This window comes from Ursus maritimus, unplaced genomic scaffold (assembly GCF_017311325.1).
Source record: "Ursus maritimus isolate PB19 unplaced genomic scaffold, ASM1731132v1 scaffold_4, whole genome shotgun sequence".
NCBI lineage: Eukaryota > Metazoa > Chordata > Mammalia > Carnivora > Ursidae > Ursus > Ursus maritimus.
The window spans coordinates 9,105,948-9,121,255 of record NW_024426552.1 but is presented as its reverse complement, the minus strand read 5'-3'; the positions used below and the strand labels follow the sequence as shown (position 1 = coordinate 9,121,255).

The 15,308-nt window shown below is 46.3% G+C and overlaps 1 protein-coding gene and 1 pseudogene across 1 annotated transcript; both read left to right on the top strand.

Moving 5' to 3' along the window:
- The first annotated feature begins 650 nt into the window (after positions 1-650).
- Positions 651-5,368, top strand: LOC103673226 (carbonyl reductase [NADPH] 1-like). The gene is made up of 3 exons (XM_008701954.2): positions 651-1,024; positions 1,578-1,685; positions 4,872-5,368. The coding sequence occupies exons 1-3, from the start codon at positions 736-738 to the stop codon at positions 5,366-5,368; spliced, it is 894 nt and encodes a 297-aa protein (XP_008700176.1). The 5' UTR covers positions 651-735.
- Positions 5,369-7,285: 1,917 nt separating this feature from the next.
- On the top strand, positions 7,286-8,654 carry LOC103673141 (annotated as a pseudogene).
- Positions 8,655-15,308: the final 6,654 nt, after the last annotated feature.

The following is a 15,308-nucleotide window of genomic DNA, read 5'->3' as shown; positions in this document are numbered from 1 at the left end:
GAACTGTGACCTTCAACTAACCCATAAAGTAGGCACTTTAGGCCAATGGGATTATGTAATCATGAAATCCAACATTCCAATCAATACCTTGGTCCCCAGCGGCTTCATAAACATCCCCTCCCACCTGGAGATCCTCAGAATCACACAGAGCGAGAGCCCAGCCCACAGCCAAGTCTCAGCACAGGACTGATTCTCTGTTTCTCCTTGTTGAGTTTCTCCTACGAAAGGAAGGGGACCTGTATCCTCAGAAGCACTTTTCCCACGCCAGAAATTTCACTGCACCTCAGAAGAACCCAATTCCCAGTCTGCACAGAAAGGACCATTCCCGAGACAATGTCTCCACTCCTTTTTCCCTTTTGTGGTTTTCCCAAAATTATTTTAGGTCAACTACCGTCAATCCCTAGCCCCCTTATCCCATCACCAACCACCTATCATTTCGCGAGCATTTCAGTCCAACCTGAACCACTGTTTGCCTCAAAAGAGGGACCTTAAGAGGGTAGAGTCTCGGCCGGGTTCAAGGTGCAGCTGATGGAAGGACACAACTGGAACATTTGGCCCCTCCTACAATGGAGGGACTTAGGCGGGGCCTTGGGCACTGGGAGCCACAGTGCTGAATCCAAGAGCACAGGTGCACTGGCATCTCTGTCCTTATCAGCCTCTGCACCGCCAGCCCTCCGTGGGGCCCACAGCACCATCTGCTCAGCACACAGGGCAGTGCTTGCGCTGCACACCGCCATGGCGTCAGCCTTCGGAGTGGCGCTGGTGACCGGGGCCAACAAGGGCATCGGTTTCGCCATCGTGCAGCAGCTGTGCCGGCAGTTCCCGGGGGACGTGGTGCTCACGGCGCGGGACGAGGCGCGGGGCCGGGCAGCTGTGCAGCAGCTCCAGGCCGAGGGCCTGAGTCCCCGCTTCCACCAGCTGGACATCGACGACCTGCAGAGCATCCGGGTCCTGCGCGACTTCCTGCGCAAGGAGTACGGGGGTCTGGACGTGCTGGTCAACAACGCGGCCATCGTATTCAAGCGTAAGGACCCGGGAAGACTTAGGGCTGGAGACCTCTCTCAGGGCACTTCCCGTGGGGGTTGGGCGTGGTCCCTGAATGCTGCTGGAGGGTCAGAGCTCCTAATGGGTCAAGAAGGGCCTCCCTAGGGACAGATGCTAGACTGCAGGCACAGGGAGAGAAGAAGCCTCTGGCGGTAGCAACCCTTTAAGCCCAGAGCTCCGTGGCATTGCCGTGGATTAATCTCAGGGACCTGACGGAGATTTTTGCAAGATTAATTTGGTTTGGATCAGAGCATTTCAGTGAATGTTTAACCTATTTTGTAATAAACACAACTACAAACAGAGAGATACAGAAATCCCAACGGCACAGTCCGGTTAACCTCCTGAAATGATGCCAACTTGCCAAGCTACCTGGCATTAACAAACCACACACATCACATTGGGAAATTACAGGTCACTAGCCCAGAGATTAATGACAATGCACCAGGTTGCACATCCAAGAACATGTAACTGTCACTCCTGGAATCCTCTCCCATGGCTACTATTCATTAATCTATTCTCCCCTCACCTAACAGCTGCTGATCCCACACCCCTTCATATTCAAGCAGAAGTGACCATGAAAACAAACTTCTTTGGTACCCGAGCTGTGTGCACAGAACTGCTGCCTCTAATGAAAGCCCAAGGTGAGCCTCATCAGGGGCCCAAGCTGTGGTGTTTCTGGCATGATCTGCCCCTGCCTCTCTGTCCCATCTACAGACTCCAACCCCTCTCCCTGCTCAGCCTCACCAGCCTGACTGCTGTGTCTCCACCTGGACAGGTGCCTCTCTGCCTCAGGACTCTTACACACTCGTCCTGAAGGCACCAGCGCCCTCTGAACCCCTGATCCCTCACAACTGGCTCTGTCCTTTCCTGTAGTCTTCATTTAAATCTCTCCTCAGAGAGGCCTTTACTGACTGCATGCCACTCACAGGGGAAATTCCCTGAGGATTCTTTGTCGACCCATTCTCCTCTCTCTGCCTGTCTCCCAGGAATTTTATTCAGACTAGTGGACTCCTCCCTCTCCAAACTTCTCAGGCCCCCCTAACATCGGTCACCTGCCTAAAACATTCCCAGAGTTCCAGACACACATCGTTCTCTTCCTGCTTCTCCTTCTCCTCAGGGTGCCCTCTACCACCTCCCCAAATCACACCCCTCCAGCCCCAACTTACACCGCCATCTAAACATCTACACTACCTAATGACACTCACCATTACCCAAAATCACCCTCATCACAGACCCCACCATCCCACTAACCATGAATAATAAGGTCACCATGCCCAGCACTTGATTAGGGACCAGGTCCTACGAGTTGTCGTATGGGCTTTGTCCCCACGCCTCTCCTCCATCCCAGCTCTACAACACACACTCGCCTTTCATTTCTGTATCCTTGCCACCCTCCTAAGACACGTGGCTTCTTCAGTCTCCTCCGCTCGGGGCATTCTCTCTGCTTTCTGAGAGCTCACTTACTCTCAAAAGTCCTTCAGGAGCAAAGCCCAAGCCCTGGGCATCACCTGTAGGCATCTCTGTCATCAGAACTGCCAAACTCCAGGCCCATCCGCTCCCTTCCCCTTCTATGCTCTGCACAAAACACACTCCCAAATTCCTTGCTTGTCAACTACTATAATACTTCCCCACGAGAACGTGATGCGGGGAATCACCACCCTTTTACTACACTCATTAAGACAAGCTGATGATTTTAGAAAGATTAAGATCTCTAGCATGAACCGACGACATGCAGGGACTTGACTCTCTGTCCTGCCCCGGATTCCTCTACTGTCCTTGAAATTTCTATGACTTCTTCGAACACTGGCTTCACTGGCATCCAAAGGACAGCTCTCAGATGTCACCGACTCCTTCACTCACCACAACACTTGAGTGGGATGGATTCCTTGTGCCACCACCACACATCCTACAGGTATTCCCTTAGGAGGCAAAAATGACTTCTGGCCAAGAAATTTTCCTCACTGACTGAACAGTGTTGGTCCATGCTGTGTGTTGGCCTTGGACCAGAAAGAGGAGTGAGTGGTCTCCTGCATTTGCTAAGGCAGGTTCTCATCAAACAATTCATCTTGCCTCAGGGAAACTAGACTTCCTGGATATGGAAATGCAGGCTGTCTTCTCAGTGGGAAACCAGGGTTTTCTTGCCTTTTGACATAGGAGAGTTCTTCCATTACTTGAGGGGATGGCAGCCACTGCGGCCATGTTACCAGGACTTTCCCTCTTTGGGGAGACTATCTGGGAGAAATCATAACTAGCACAACAAAAACCAATACCGTCCCTCCTCTCCCATACTTCACAACCTAAGACACAAAGACTGTCCTGAATGACTTCGCCAGTTCTCTGTGGGGGCAGAACACATTCCAAGGCCCGTGTTTGCTCTGGTTTTTGGCATGGAAGGAGAAAACAAGACAACTGTGAGCCTAAGGACAATGAGGGATAGCAGATGTTGATTCTTCATTAAATCGTTCTTCAAAATAGAGTTTTACTGAATTAATTGAGCCACACACACACAAAAAAAAGGCAAGAATCTACAACCACCAGGTGCCCCCACCGTCTTCACCAGGCAGTCAGTATCTCGGCCATGTATGTCCTTTCCCACATTCCATGGCATTCCCCCCATTCCCCTAAATTCATATTCTCGAATTAAAGGATACACTCTCTAAAGTGATAAACACTTCTCCTTCTATTTCTCTTTAAATTAAAGTTTGCATTTCTTTTGAAAAAGATATTAAGAAAATAGAAACTCATTTCAATATAAAAACTGTAAACAATTACTCATTTCAATATAAATACATTGTTATAAATAAGAACTATACTTTCAAAAAGACTTAGTGAGAACTCTGTCAATGTTTACACTTTTAACAGCTTTATTGAGATACAGTTCACATATCGGAAGCTTCCCCCATCAGGTATCCAACTCCGCGGAGTTTAGTAATGGACAGAGTTATGCAACCACCACTGCTTCTAGATTAGCACACTGTCCAGTGCCCAGGGAGATCCGGTGCCCTTAGCTACCAGCCCTCTGTTCCCCCATCCCCCCTGCCCCAAGCAACCACCAATCTACACTCTCTCCCTCCATTTCCTTTTCCGGACATCCCATGTATGGAGCATCACACCATGAGCAGTCTTTTGTGACTGGCTTTTTAATTTTGAATAACGCTCTTAGGGGTCATCCATGTTTTAGCACCAACATCATTTCTCTTAATAGCATCCATTTAACAGATTCGTTTTCCAAAGCTCCTTTCCATGACCATACTGCCAGGACATTACTCACTCCTTCTGAGCCAATAACAACCCCAAAAGGAGAAAACCCTTGCAGTTCAGCCCACTGAGGAGACTTGTTTTTCCTACTGAGAGCACGGTGACAGTCTACCAGACCCGATGCAGTCTGCTCAACTTCAAGAGGCCCTCAGTTAAGTGATCAGCTCTTTGTGGTTCCGTAGACACCTATTTATACAACACTGCCCGAGTGGCCACAAGATCTCCATGTGGTCCCAAAGGGGGCTTATGAGGAAAAGCGGCTCTCTACTCATGACGTCAGGGAGTGCCTCCTATCACTCTGCTTAGCACGTTCCTGTATAAGGCACGATCTTCTCTTTATGGAACAGCTGGTCACTGCCCAGACCGATTGAGATCATTTGTCTCACATCCTCTGAGACATTATGGGTAAGACAAGGTTCAAGACTGTATCATGTCCGTCACTTACAGAGGAGGTCTTCACTAACACTCAGCCAACTGGGAATTTGTCCCAAATGGACAAATACTAGCAGTTTTGGTATTCATCATCCTAGTGCATGCCATGCTACATGACTCTCTCTGTTGCATTTTAGGCAGAGTGGTGAATATGTCTAGCATAATAACCCTCATAGCCCTTAAGAAGTGCAGCCCAGACCTGCAGCAGAAGTTTATAAGCAAGACCATCACAGAGGAGGAGCTGGTGGGGCTCATGAACAAGTTTGTGGAAGACACAAAGAAAGGAGTACAGCAGAAGGAGGGCTGGCCTGATATACAACTAGTCCCATATGCAGTGTCCAAGATGGGTGTCACGGTCCTGTCCAGAATCCATGCCAGGAACCTGAGTGAGCAGAGGAGAGGGGACAAGATCCTCCTGAATGCCTGCTGCCCTGGGTGGGTGAGAACAGACATGGGTGGACCAAAAGGCATCAAAAGCCCAGAAGAAGGAGCAGAGACCCCTGTCTACTTGGCTCTTTTGCCCTCGGATGCTGAGAGGCCTCATGGAGACTTTCTTATGGAGAAGAAAGTTGAACAATGGGGACCCTTCTGTCAGTTACCTTCCTGGGCCCATTTTGATCCCATCATCATCTGACCAAAACAACTCTTATTGTCAATAATATCCTTACATAAAGAATGAAAGAAAGAAAGAAAGAAAGAAAGAAAGAAAGAAAGAAAGAAAGAAAGAAGAAAGAAAGAAAGAAAGAAAGAAGGGGAGGGGAGGGGAGGGGGGAAGAGGGGAGGAAGGAAGGAAGGAAGGAAGGAAGAAAGAAAGGAGAGAAAAGAAAAGAAAAAGAATCACTATCCCTATGGAGTAATCACATTGAATTGCCAACAAATTCTTTGAAGTCACCTCTAATTTCTTCTCTAATATAGAATAAAAGTGCAATTGATGACATAATGAATGGAAATGTCCTCCACTGTCAATAATATCCCTATCCACAGAAAAAAAGAAAGTGTAAAATATCCCTGCTGAATATTCAATTTGAGGAGCCTACTAACTCAGGGGAGGTTTTTCTTATTTCCTCTGTGATACAGGGACAGAATAAATGAAATCAGTGAAATAATGAACCCCGGGGATGAATAAATGTTCTCTATCCATGCCTATTTGTGCAGACTCTTTCTATGCTGAGCCAGCTGAGAAGTGCACTACACCTAATAAGACCAGGAGCAGTCGGAGTTTCACTCAAGGGTAAGCACACGTTACACAAGAGGCAGAGAGTAATATGTTTGGCTTCTCAGGCCACACGCTCCTGTCGATCTCCCCAGGTCTGCTGTTGTAGCACGAAAGTAACCACAGACAGTATACAAACCAAGAGCAAGGTTGGACGTGGCATGCAGCCCATTGTACCAGCCTCGAGTAGAGCATGGATGACACCATGAAGGGAAGACACCCCTGTGGTCTCTGACTATCAAACACACTGGGAAGAAAAACAATTACCAAGCGTGAAATGGCAGAGGGAACTGAGACACATCCACAGGGCCCTCTGAGACAACGGAGAAAACTGAGGATGGATTGTGTGTGGTGATGAGTGCCCGGGAGTGAGGCCCAAGACCCCAGTGTGACGAGAAGATTCTTACCGCCCCATCCACGCCAGGCTCCCGGTGGGCCTGACTGAACGTCCACCGCATGCCTCCCTTCACAGGAATATGCATGTTGGAAAGGTGCCTCTTCTATACTGATTATTTTTCACTCTACGCCAGGGGTTTTCAGCCTCACCCAAATGAAAGGTGAGAGACCCTGGAAGCAAGGGTAGGGTCCTTATTGTTCAAGTTTTTCATGTCAAAAACGCTGAAAACTTCCTCCCTGTTGTTTTGCATTTAATTTTTTCTCTTTCTTTTTTTTTCTTACTTGCATTTCTACACTGACAAATGAGGACTATCGATGTCTACTAGAATACACAGGATCTCCACTGCAAATTTGCAAAAACACTCTGAGGTCACATAGGTCTTTTTGCCTTATTTTAAAACAACATCTCAATATATAAAATACTTCTGAACTGTGACCTTCAACTAACCCATAAAGTAGGCACTTTAGGCCAATGGGATTATGTAATCATGAAATCCAACATTCCAATCAATACCTTGGCCCCCAGCGGCTTCATAAACATCCCCTCCCACCTGGAGATCCTCAGAATCACACAGAGCGAGAGCCCTGCCCACAGCCAAGTCTCAGCACAGGACTGATTCTCTGTTTCTCCTTGTTGAGTTTCTCCTACGAAAGGAAGGGGACCTGTATCCTCAGAAGCACTTTCCCCACGCCAGAAATTTCACTGCACCTCGGAAGAACCCAATTCCCAGTCTGCACAGAAAGGACCATTCCCGAGACAATGTCTCCACTCCTTTTTCCCTTTTGTGGTTTTCCCAAAATTATTTTAGGTCAACTACCATGAATCTCTACCCCCTATAACCCATCACCAACCACCTATCATTTCGCGAGCATTTCAGTCCAACCTGAACCATTGTTTGCCTCAAAAGAGGGACCTTAAGAGGGTAGAGTCTCGGCCGGGTTCAAGGTGCGGCTGCTGGAGGGACAGAACTAGAACATTTGGCCCGTCCTACAATGGAGGGACTGAGGCGGGGCCTTGGGCACTGGGAGCCTCACTGCTGAATCCTAGAGCACGGTTGCACTGGCATCTCCTACTGTGGCACAACGCAGCACCACAAAACCATCTCCGTGTGCCCCAAGGCACATTCGCTCACCACACAGGGCAGCGCTTGCTCTCCACACAGCCATGTCATTGGCTCTGCGAGTGTCACTGGTGACAGGGACCAACAAGGGCATCAGCTTCGCCAATGAGCACGACCTGTGCCAACAGTTCTCAGGGGACCTGCTGTTCACGGCACCTGGTGCTCACGGCACGGGACAAGGCGCGGGGCCAGGCGGCCGTGCAGCAGCTCCAGGCTGAGGGACTGAGTCCCCGCTTCCACCTGATGGACACCAGTGACATCCAGAGCATCCAGGTCCTGCGGGACTTCCTGCGCAAGGAGTACGGGGGCCTGGACGTGCTGGTCAACAACGCGGGCATCGCATTCAAGCATAAGGACCCGGGAAGACTTAGGGCAGGAACTTCCCTTATGGGACCACTGAGGATGGGTTGGCACTCGTGCCTCAACCACTACTGTGGGGCCCACAGTTCCAGTAGGATCTAGAAGGCCTCCCTTTGGAAGGAGGTCGGACTGGAGACACAGGTAGAGTGAAAGCCTCTGGGGGGTGCACGAATTTCCAGGGAAAGTACTTTGGCATTGCCATGAATTAATCTCAGGGAACCAACAGAGATGTTTTTATCTTTCATTCAGTTTGGATCAGAGCCATTAAGTTAATGCTTAACCTAAAGGCAATACACAATAAATTGCAAAGAGAGACACACAGAAATCTCATTGTGGACACTTCTCTTAGCCTCCCCTCAATGGTGCCAACTTACAAAGCTACACATCATCGACACACCAGGAAAATCACATTGGGACGATACCGTTCACTAACTCCAACGTTGCTCAGGTTTCAGCAGACTGCAAATGGAAAGAACATGTTATTATCATCCGATGGAATCTTCTCCGACGGCTACTATTTATTAATCTATTCTCTTCCTCCTCTAACAGCTGCTGATCCCACACCCCTTCACATTCCAGCAGAAGTGACCATGAAAACAAACTTCTTTGGTACCCGAGCTGTGTGCACAGAACTGCTGCCTCTAATGAAAGCCCAAGGTGAGCCTCATCAGGGGCCCAAGCTGTGGTGTTTCTGGCATGATCTGCCCCTGCCTCTCTGTCCCATCTACAGACTCCGGCCCGTCTCCCTGCTCAGCCTCACCGGCCTGATTGCTGTGTCTCCACCTGGACAGGTGCCTCTCTGCCTCAGGACTCTTACACACTCGTCCTGAAGTCAGCAGCGCCCTCTGACCCGCTGGTCCCTCACAACTGGCTCTGTCCTTTCCTTCAAGTCTTCATTCAAATCTCTCCTCAGAGAGGCCTTTACTGACTGCATGCCACTCACAGGGGAAATTCCCTGAGGATTCCTTCCCGGACCCTTTCTTCTCCTCCTGCCTGTCTCCCAGGGATTTTATTCAGACTAGTGGACTCCTCCCTCTCCAAACTTCTCAGGACCAGCGAACAACTGTAGCCTACCTAAAACATTCCCAAATTCCAGACACACATAGGTCTCTTCCTGTTTCTCCATCTCCTCAGGATGCCCTCCACCCCCTCCCCAAATCCCACCCCTCCAGCCCCCAACCTACACCCCCATCTAAACATCTACATTTCTAAAACAATTATCATTTCCACATGCACCCTGGTCACAGACCCCACCATCCACTCACCATGAATAATGAGGTCACCATGCCAAGAGCCTGATTATAGGGACCAGGTCCTACGAGTTGTCCTATGGGCTTTGTCCCCACGCCTCTCCTCCATCCCAGCTCTACAACACACACACTCGCCTGTCATTTCTGGATCATCGCAACCCTCCTAAGACACGCTGCTTCTTCAGTCTCTTCCTCTCGGGGCATTCTCTCTGCTCTCTGAGGGCTTGCTTATTCCCAAAAGTCCTTCAGGGGCAAAGCCCAAGCCCTGGGCATCACCTGTAGGCATCTCTGTCATCAGACCTGCCAAACTCCAGGCCCATCCACTCCCTTCCCCTTCTATGCTCTGCACAAAACAACTCCCAGAATTCCTTGCTTGTCAACTACTGTAATACTTCCCCACGAGAACGTGATGCGGGGAACCACCACCCTTTTACTACACTCATTAAGACAAGCTGATGATTTTTTTAAAAGATTTTTTATTTATTTCTTTGACAGAGATAGCCAGCGAAAGAGGGAACACAAGCAGGGGGAGAGGGAGAGGAAGAAGCAGGCTCCCAGCAGAGATGCCCGATGTGAGACTCCATCCCCGGAACGCCGGGATCACGCCCTGAGCCAAAGACAGACGCCTAACGACTGCGCTACCCAGGCGCCCCAAGCTGATGATTTTAGAAAGATTAAGGTCTCTGGCTTGAACCAACAACATGCAGGTACACTTGATTCTCTGTTCTGCCCCCGATTCCTCTTCTGTCCTGGAAAGTTCTACGACTTCTTCGAACACTGGCTTCACTGGCATCCAAAGGACAGCTCTCAGATGTCACCGACTCCTTCACTCACCACAACACTTGAGTGGGATGGAGTTCCTTGTGCCACCACCACACATCCTACAGGTATTCCCTTAGGAGGCAAAAATGACTTCTGGCCGAGAAATTTTCCTCACTGACTGAACAGTGTTGGTCCATGCTGTGTGTTGGCCTTGGACCAGAAAGAGGAGTGAGTGGTCTCCTGCATTTGCTAAGGCAGGTTCTCATCAAACAATTCATCTTGCCTCAGGGAAACTAGACTTAACAGATCCTTTTCTGCATTGTGTCATTTTCCAGAATTTAGGAGTAATGGACAGTATAAATCCTTGGACACTAAAATTACATAAGTTTCAGCTTCTAAATAAGCCAAAAGCATAAGAATGACAGAACTTTAAATGGAGCTGCCTTGGAAGTGGTATATTGAAATGGAGAGCAGAGCTAGTTAACCTTGGTTTGTATGCTGGATTCCTTCGGCTAATTTAATATTTTTTAGTGTCTCTACTCATTTTGTTTTCCAAATCAGGTACACTGGAGACACATTAAAGTTGGAAGTTTAAGTGGTAAATACTTTTTTTTTAAAGATTTTATTTATTTATTCGACAGAGATAGAGACAGCCAGCAAGAGAGGGAACACAAGCAGGGGGAGTGGGAGAGGAAGAAGCAGGCTCATAGTGGAAGAGCCTGATGTGGGGCTCGATCCCATAACGCCGGGATCACGCCCTGAGCCGAAGGCAGATGCTTAAGGACTGCACCACCCAGGCGCCCCTCCCTTTTCTCTTTAAATTATACCATGCTCTTATTTGAAAAAGATATTTAGGTATACTCATGTCTAAGGAATCGAGCAAACATTTGAAATCTGAATACTCTTGTTCATCAGATATGAGCTAAAGTACTAGGAGGAAATACAGACTTGTTAAGGCTACACTTACGAAGGAAGCTTAAAGAAGATGTTCTCCATCTTCATTTGAGAAGGTCCTGCTTTGCTACATCCTGTACTCAGAAAAACCACTAGACGGCTTGGATGGGAAAATTACAGTACTAAAGGTATCTCTCTCTCTCTCTCTCTCTCACACACACACACACACACACACACACACACTGCCATATTGTGTTTCTAGAAAGGATAGGTGGCTGGACATTTCTAGATGTCATGTGCTAGGCATTTAATATTTTGTCCCCATTCAGAATGTGGAGGAACAATGCATCTCAAGGTTGTCGACTGAGGTCATGTGGCATCCAAATTAATGATTCTTCCCACTACTCAAGATCCTCAAGTATCTTTCACTCGAATGAAATCTTATCCAATCAGGCAAGAGAAACAGAAAATAAAAGGACACAGCTTGACTGGGGCCAATGTCTTCCTCATTGCAGGGTCCTCAGGCACCTCAGGGAAAACCACAAGAAGTACTTTTTAAAACCCTGAAGTGTTTTGTGAAAATCCCTTGTCATCCAGACACTTAACAACTGCTACCCTTGATATTAGAAAAGATGAACCTTCCAGGGAAGGTGATTAATGTTGAATCATCAAAGGTCTTGAGAAGCAGCTGTGGACTTACTGCCTGTGAATGGCCTTGAGAATCAAGTAATGCACTTGAAGTTGTGACCCCTGAGGAGATGATGTCTAAAATATCCAGATCACTGTTGCTCTGCTTTAGAACAGTGAGATTTGGAGACTGAGAGATTTCCTAAAAAATACATCCCTGGCCACATACAAAGTAATGGTCTGGATAAACTGTAAGTCCGACACACACCCCAGCCCCACCAGTGCAAGGGTCCTTTTTAACTTGGGGGATGTGCTTTCCACAGTGACTATGAAAGGGCAACGGTTTTACACACTACCTCACACACAGTGTCACACACTCAGAGTCACTCACACTCACATACAGTCTCTGTCTCTCTTACACACTCACATGCCCTCACACACCCTTAGCACAAGGTCATCGGGATGGCCCATACGGTTCTTAGCACATAGGTCACATACCTTCCAAGTCAGAGTCTCTGAAATAACCCTTGAACCATGAATACACCTGAGCCAAAATGTCTGGATCAGAGTCTTTGCTATGGAAGCTCCACAAGTTGTTCCTGCTTCCTGCACCTGTGTTTCCTGTCCTGAGCTGTCAGTCCAGAAGGGTCTACAGTCTCACCCAGTTCTAAGAAGGAGCCCCAGGTGGCCACCCTGCCCTCTTGGGGATGTGGTCCCTGGGTGGGACAGGCTTGGGGAAGAAGGACTGGTTGCAGCATCCACATCTAGGAATTCACCTAAAAAAACCCATCAGACTTCCCTCATATACACGGGTCAATACTTTCACAGCTGATTCTAGACTTCCTGAGATAGACAATTCAGAATAGAAAAGAAGTCATCACTTCATTACAAACAGTCTACAGAAAGTTAGTAGACTTTCTCCATCTACTGTCTCCACTACAAGTACTTAAGAACATGGTCCCAAGCCCCTGTGAGTAAAGGCAGCTGCCTTTCTGGGATACCAGTGACCCAGTGTGGGTCCCTCTGTCCCATCTTGTTTTACTTCACACACATCTGTGTTTTGTACTTTTGAATCATGAATATGTATTTTTCCTATTGTGAGACAGGCAGACAATATTTTTGAAAAATAAATCTAACTAATGGTAGGTAATATATATTTGAGAAGTACTCACTAAAACACTTTTTAATTTAAATTCAAGTTAGTGAATATATACTGTAGTATTGGTTTGAGGAATAGAATTTAGTGATTCATCACTTACATACAACTTCAGTGCTCATCCCAACAAGTGCCCTCTTTAATGCCCTTCACCCATTTAGTCCATCTTCCGACCCACCTCCCCTCCAGCAACCCTCAGTTCTCTATATTTAAGAATCTCTTATGCTTAGCCTCCCACTCTGTTTTTATCTTATTTTATTTTTCCGTCTCTTCCCCTATGTTCATCTGGGTTTTTTTTTTTTTTCATAAATTCCACATATGAGTGAAATCATATGACACTTGTCTTTCTCTGACTGACTTATTTGGCTTAGCATAATATGCTCTACTTCCATCCATGTTGTTACAGATGGCAAGATTTCATTCTTTCTGATGGCTGAGTAATATTCCATTCTATACATATACCACACCTTCTTTATCCATTCATCAACTGATGGACACTTGGGCTGTTTCCATAATTTGGCTATTGTTGATAGTGCTGCTATAAACATTGGGGTGCGTGTGCCCCTAGGAATCAGCATTTTTGTATCTTTTGGATAAATACCTAGTACTATAATTGCTGAATCATAGGGTAGTTCTTTTTTTAACTTTTTGAGATACCTCCAGACTGTTTTCCAGGGCATCTGCACCAGTTGCATTCCCACCAACAGTGCAAAAGTGTTCTCCACTCTCCCCATCCATGCCAACATTTGTTCTTTCCTCAGTGGATAATTTCAGCCATTCTGACAGGTATGAGGTGGTGTCTCATTGCAGTTTTGAGTTGTATTTCCCTGATGATGAGTAATGTTGAGCATCTTTTTATGTGTGTGTTAACCATCTAGATGTCTGCTTTGGAAAAGCATCTATTCATATCTTCTGCCCATTTCTTATGGGCATATTTATTTTTGGGGTGTTGAGTTTGATAAGTTCTTTATCAATTTTAGATACTAACCCTTTACCAGATATGCCACTTGCAAATATCTTCTCCCATTTCCTTGGTCACCTTTTCATTTTGTTGATTCTTTCCAGCTCTCTGCAGAAACTTTTTGCCTTGATGAGATCCCAATAGTTCATTTGTGCTTTTGCTTCCCTTGCTTTTGGAGATGTGTCTAGTAAGAATTTGCTGCAGCCGAGGTCAGAGAGGTTGCTCCCTGCTTTCTCCTCTAGGGTTTGGATAGTTTCCTGTCTTATGTTTAGGTCCTTCATCCATTTTGAATTTATTTTTGTGTATGGTGTAAGAAAATGTTCCAGTGTCATTCTTCCGCATGTGGCTGTCCAGTTTTCTCAACACCATTTGTTGAAGAGACTCCCTTATTTCCACTGGATATTCTTTCCTGGTTTGTTAAAGATCAGTTGACCATACAGTTGTGAGTCCATTTCTGGGTTCTCTATTCTGTTCCAATGACCTATAAGTCTGGTTTTGTGATGGTACATACTGTTGATGACTACAGCTTTGTAATATAGCTTGAAGTCCAGAATTGTGATGCCTCCCACTTTGCTTTGCTTTTTCAATACTCCTTTGACTATTTGGGGTCTTCTCTGGTTCCACATAAATTTTAGAATGTTTGTTCTAGCCCTCTGAAAAAGCTGATGTTATTTTCATAGCGATTGCATTGAATTTGTAGAGTGCTTGAATAGTACAGACATTTTAACAATCTATGTTATTCCAATCCATGAACATGAAATATTTTTCCTTTTCTTTCTGTCTTCTTCAATCTCATCCATAGGTGTTCCATAGTTTGCAGCAGTACTCATTCAAACATTTGAGAAATAGGTTCCATTAACCTCACACTTAACATGTTGTAGATGAAACAAAGGCCTGGAGTAAGGGACCCCTTTCTAAAAGATGTTCATCTTAGAAGACTGTTACGTTAAGACAGTTTCTATACTTCATTTTAATTCTCTCTAAACACCACTTCATGAGAGTCAGAGTGCCATACATTATCTTTTCCATTTAACTTTTCTGGTACTGCCATTCCTTAGTGGGAGGGAGCTTAGAGTTCAGTGACAATGACTCTCTTTCCTGGATATTTACATTAAAAAGGAGAGTTCTCTGATTTTCTTCAATCTCTGTTCATATGATCTCATGACCTTTCTCTATTTTTTTAATTTTATTTATTTATTTGTCAGAGAGAGAGCACAAGCAGCGGGAGCAGCAGGCAGAGGGAGAAGGCTTCCCACTGAGCAAGGAGCCCAACGTGGGGCTTGATCCCAGGACCCTGGGATCATGACCTGAGCTGAAGGCAGACGCTTAACTGACTGAGCAAGCCCGGCGTTCCAACTCATGACCTTTCTATAATGCTAAAAATACTCATTTAAACATAAAAACAGGTATACCTGGGTGGCTCAGTGGGTTAAGCAGCCAACTCTTAGTATCATCAGCTCAGGTCATGATCTCAGGGTTGTGGAATCGAGCCCTGGGTCAGGCTCTGCACTCTGCAGGGACTCTTCTTGGGATTCTCTCTCTCCATCTTCCTCTGCCCCCCCCCCACCGGCTATGCCAACGCTCTCTCTCACTCACTCTCTCCCTAAAAAAAGAAATAAATCTTTAAATAATTTAAAAAATATAAAAATAGTAGACTATTTACTTATACATGTCAATACAAGTTCATTGTTACAATTACTAATGATATTTTCAAAAAAGACTTAGTGAGTCAAACCAGGGATGTACTGTATGGTGACTAACATAATATAATAAAAAAATGTTATTATAATAAAAAAAATAAACTGCAAATTTCAAATACACTGTAAAATAAATA

Coding starts and splice junctions, on each gene's coding strand:
- LOC103673226 (XM_008701954.2), top strand. CDS start 736: ATGGCGTCAGCCTTCGGAGTGGCGCTGGTGACCGGGGCCAACAAGGGC. Junction 1,025..1,577: donor CGCGGCCATCGTATTCAAGC/GTAAGGACCCGG, acceptor CTCACCTAACAG/CTGCTGATCCCACACCCCTT. Junction 1,686..4,871: donor GCCTCTAATGAAAGCCCAAG/GTGAGCCTCATC, acceptor GTTGCATTTTAG/GCAGAGTGGTGAATATGTCT.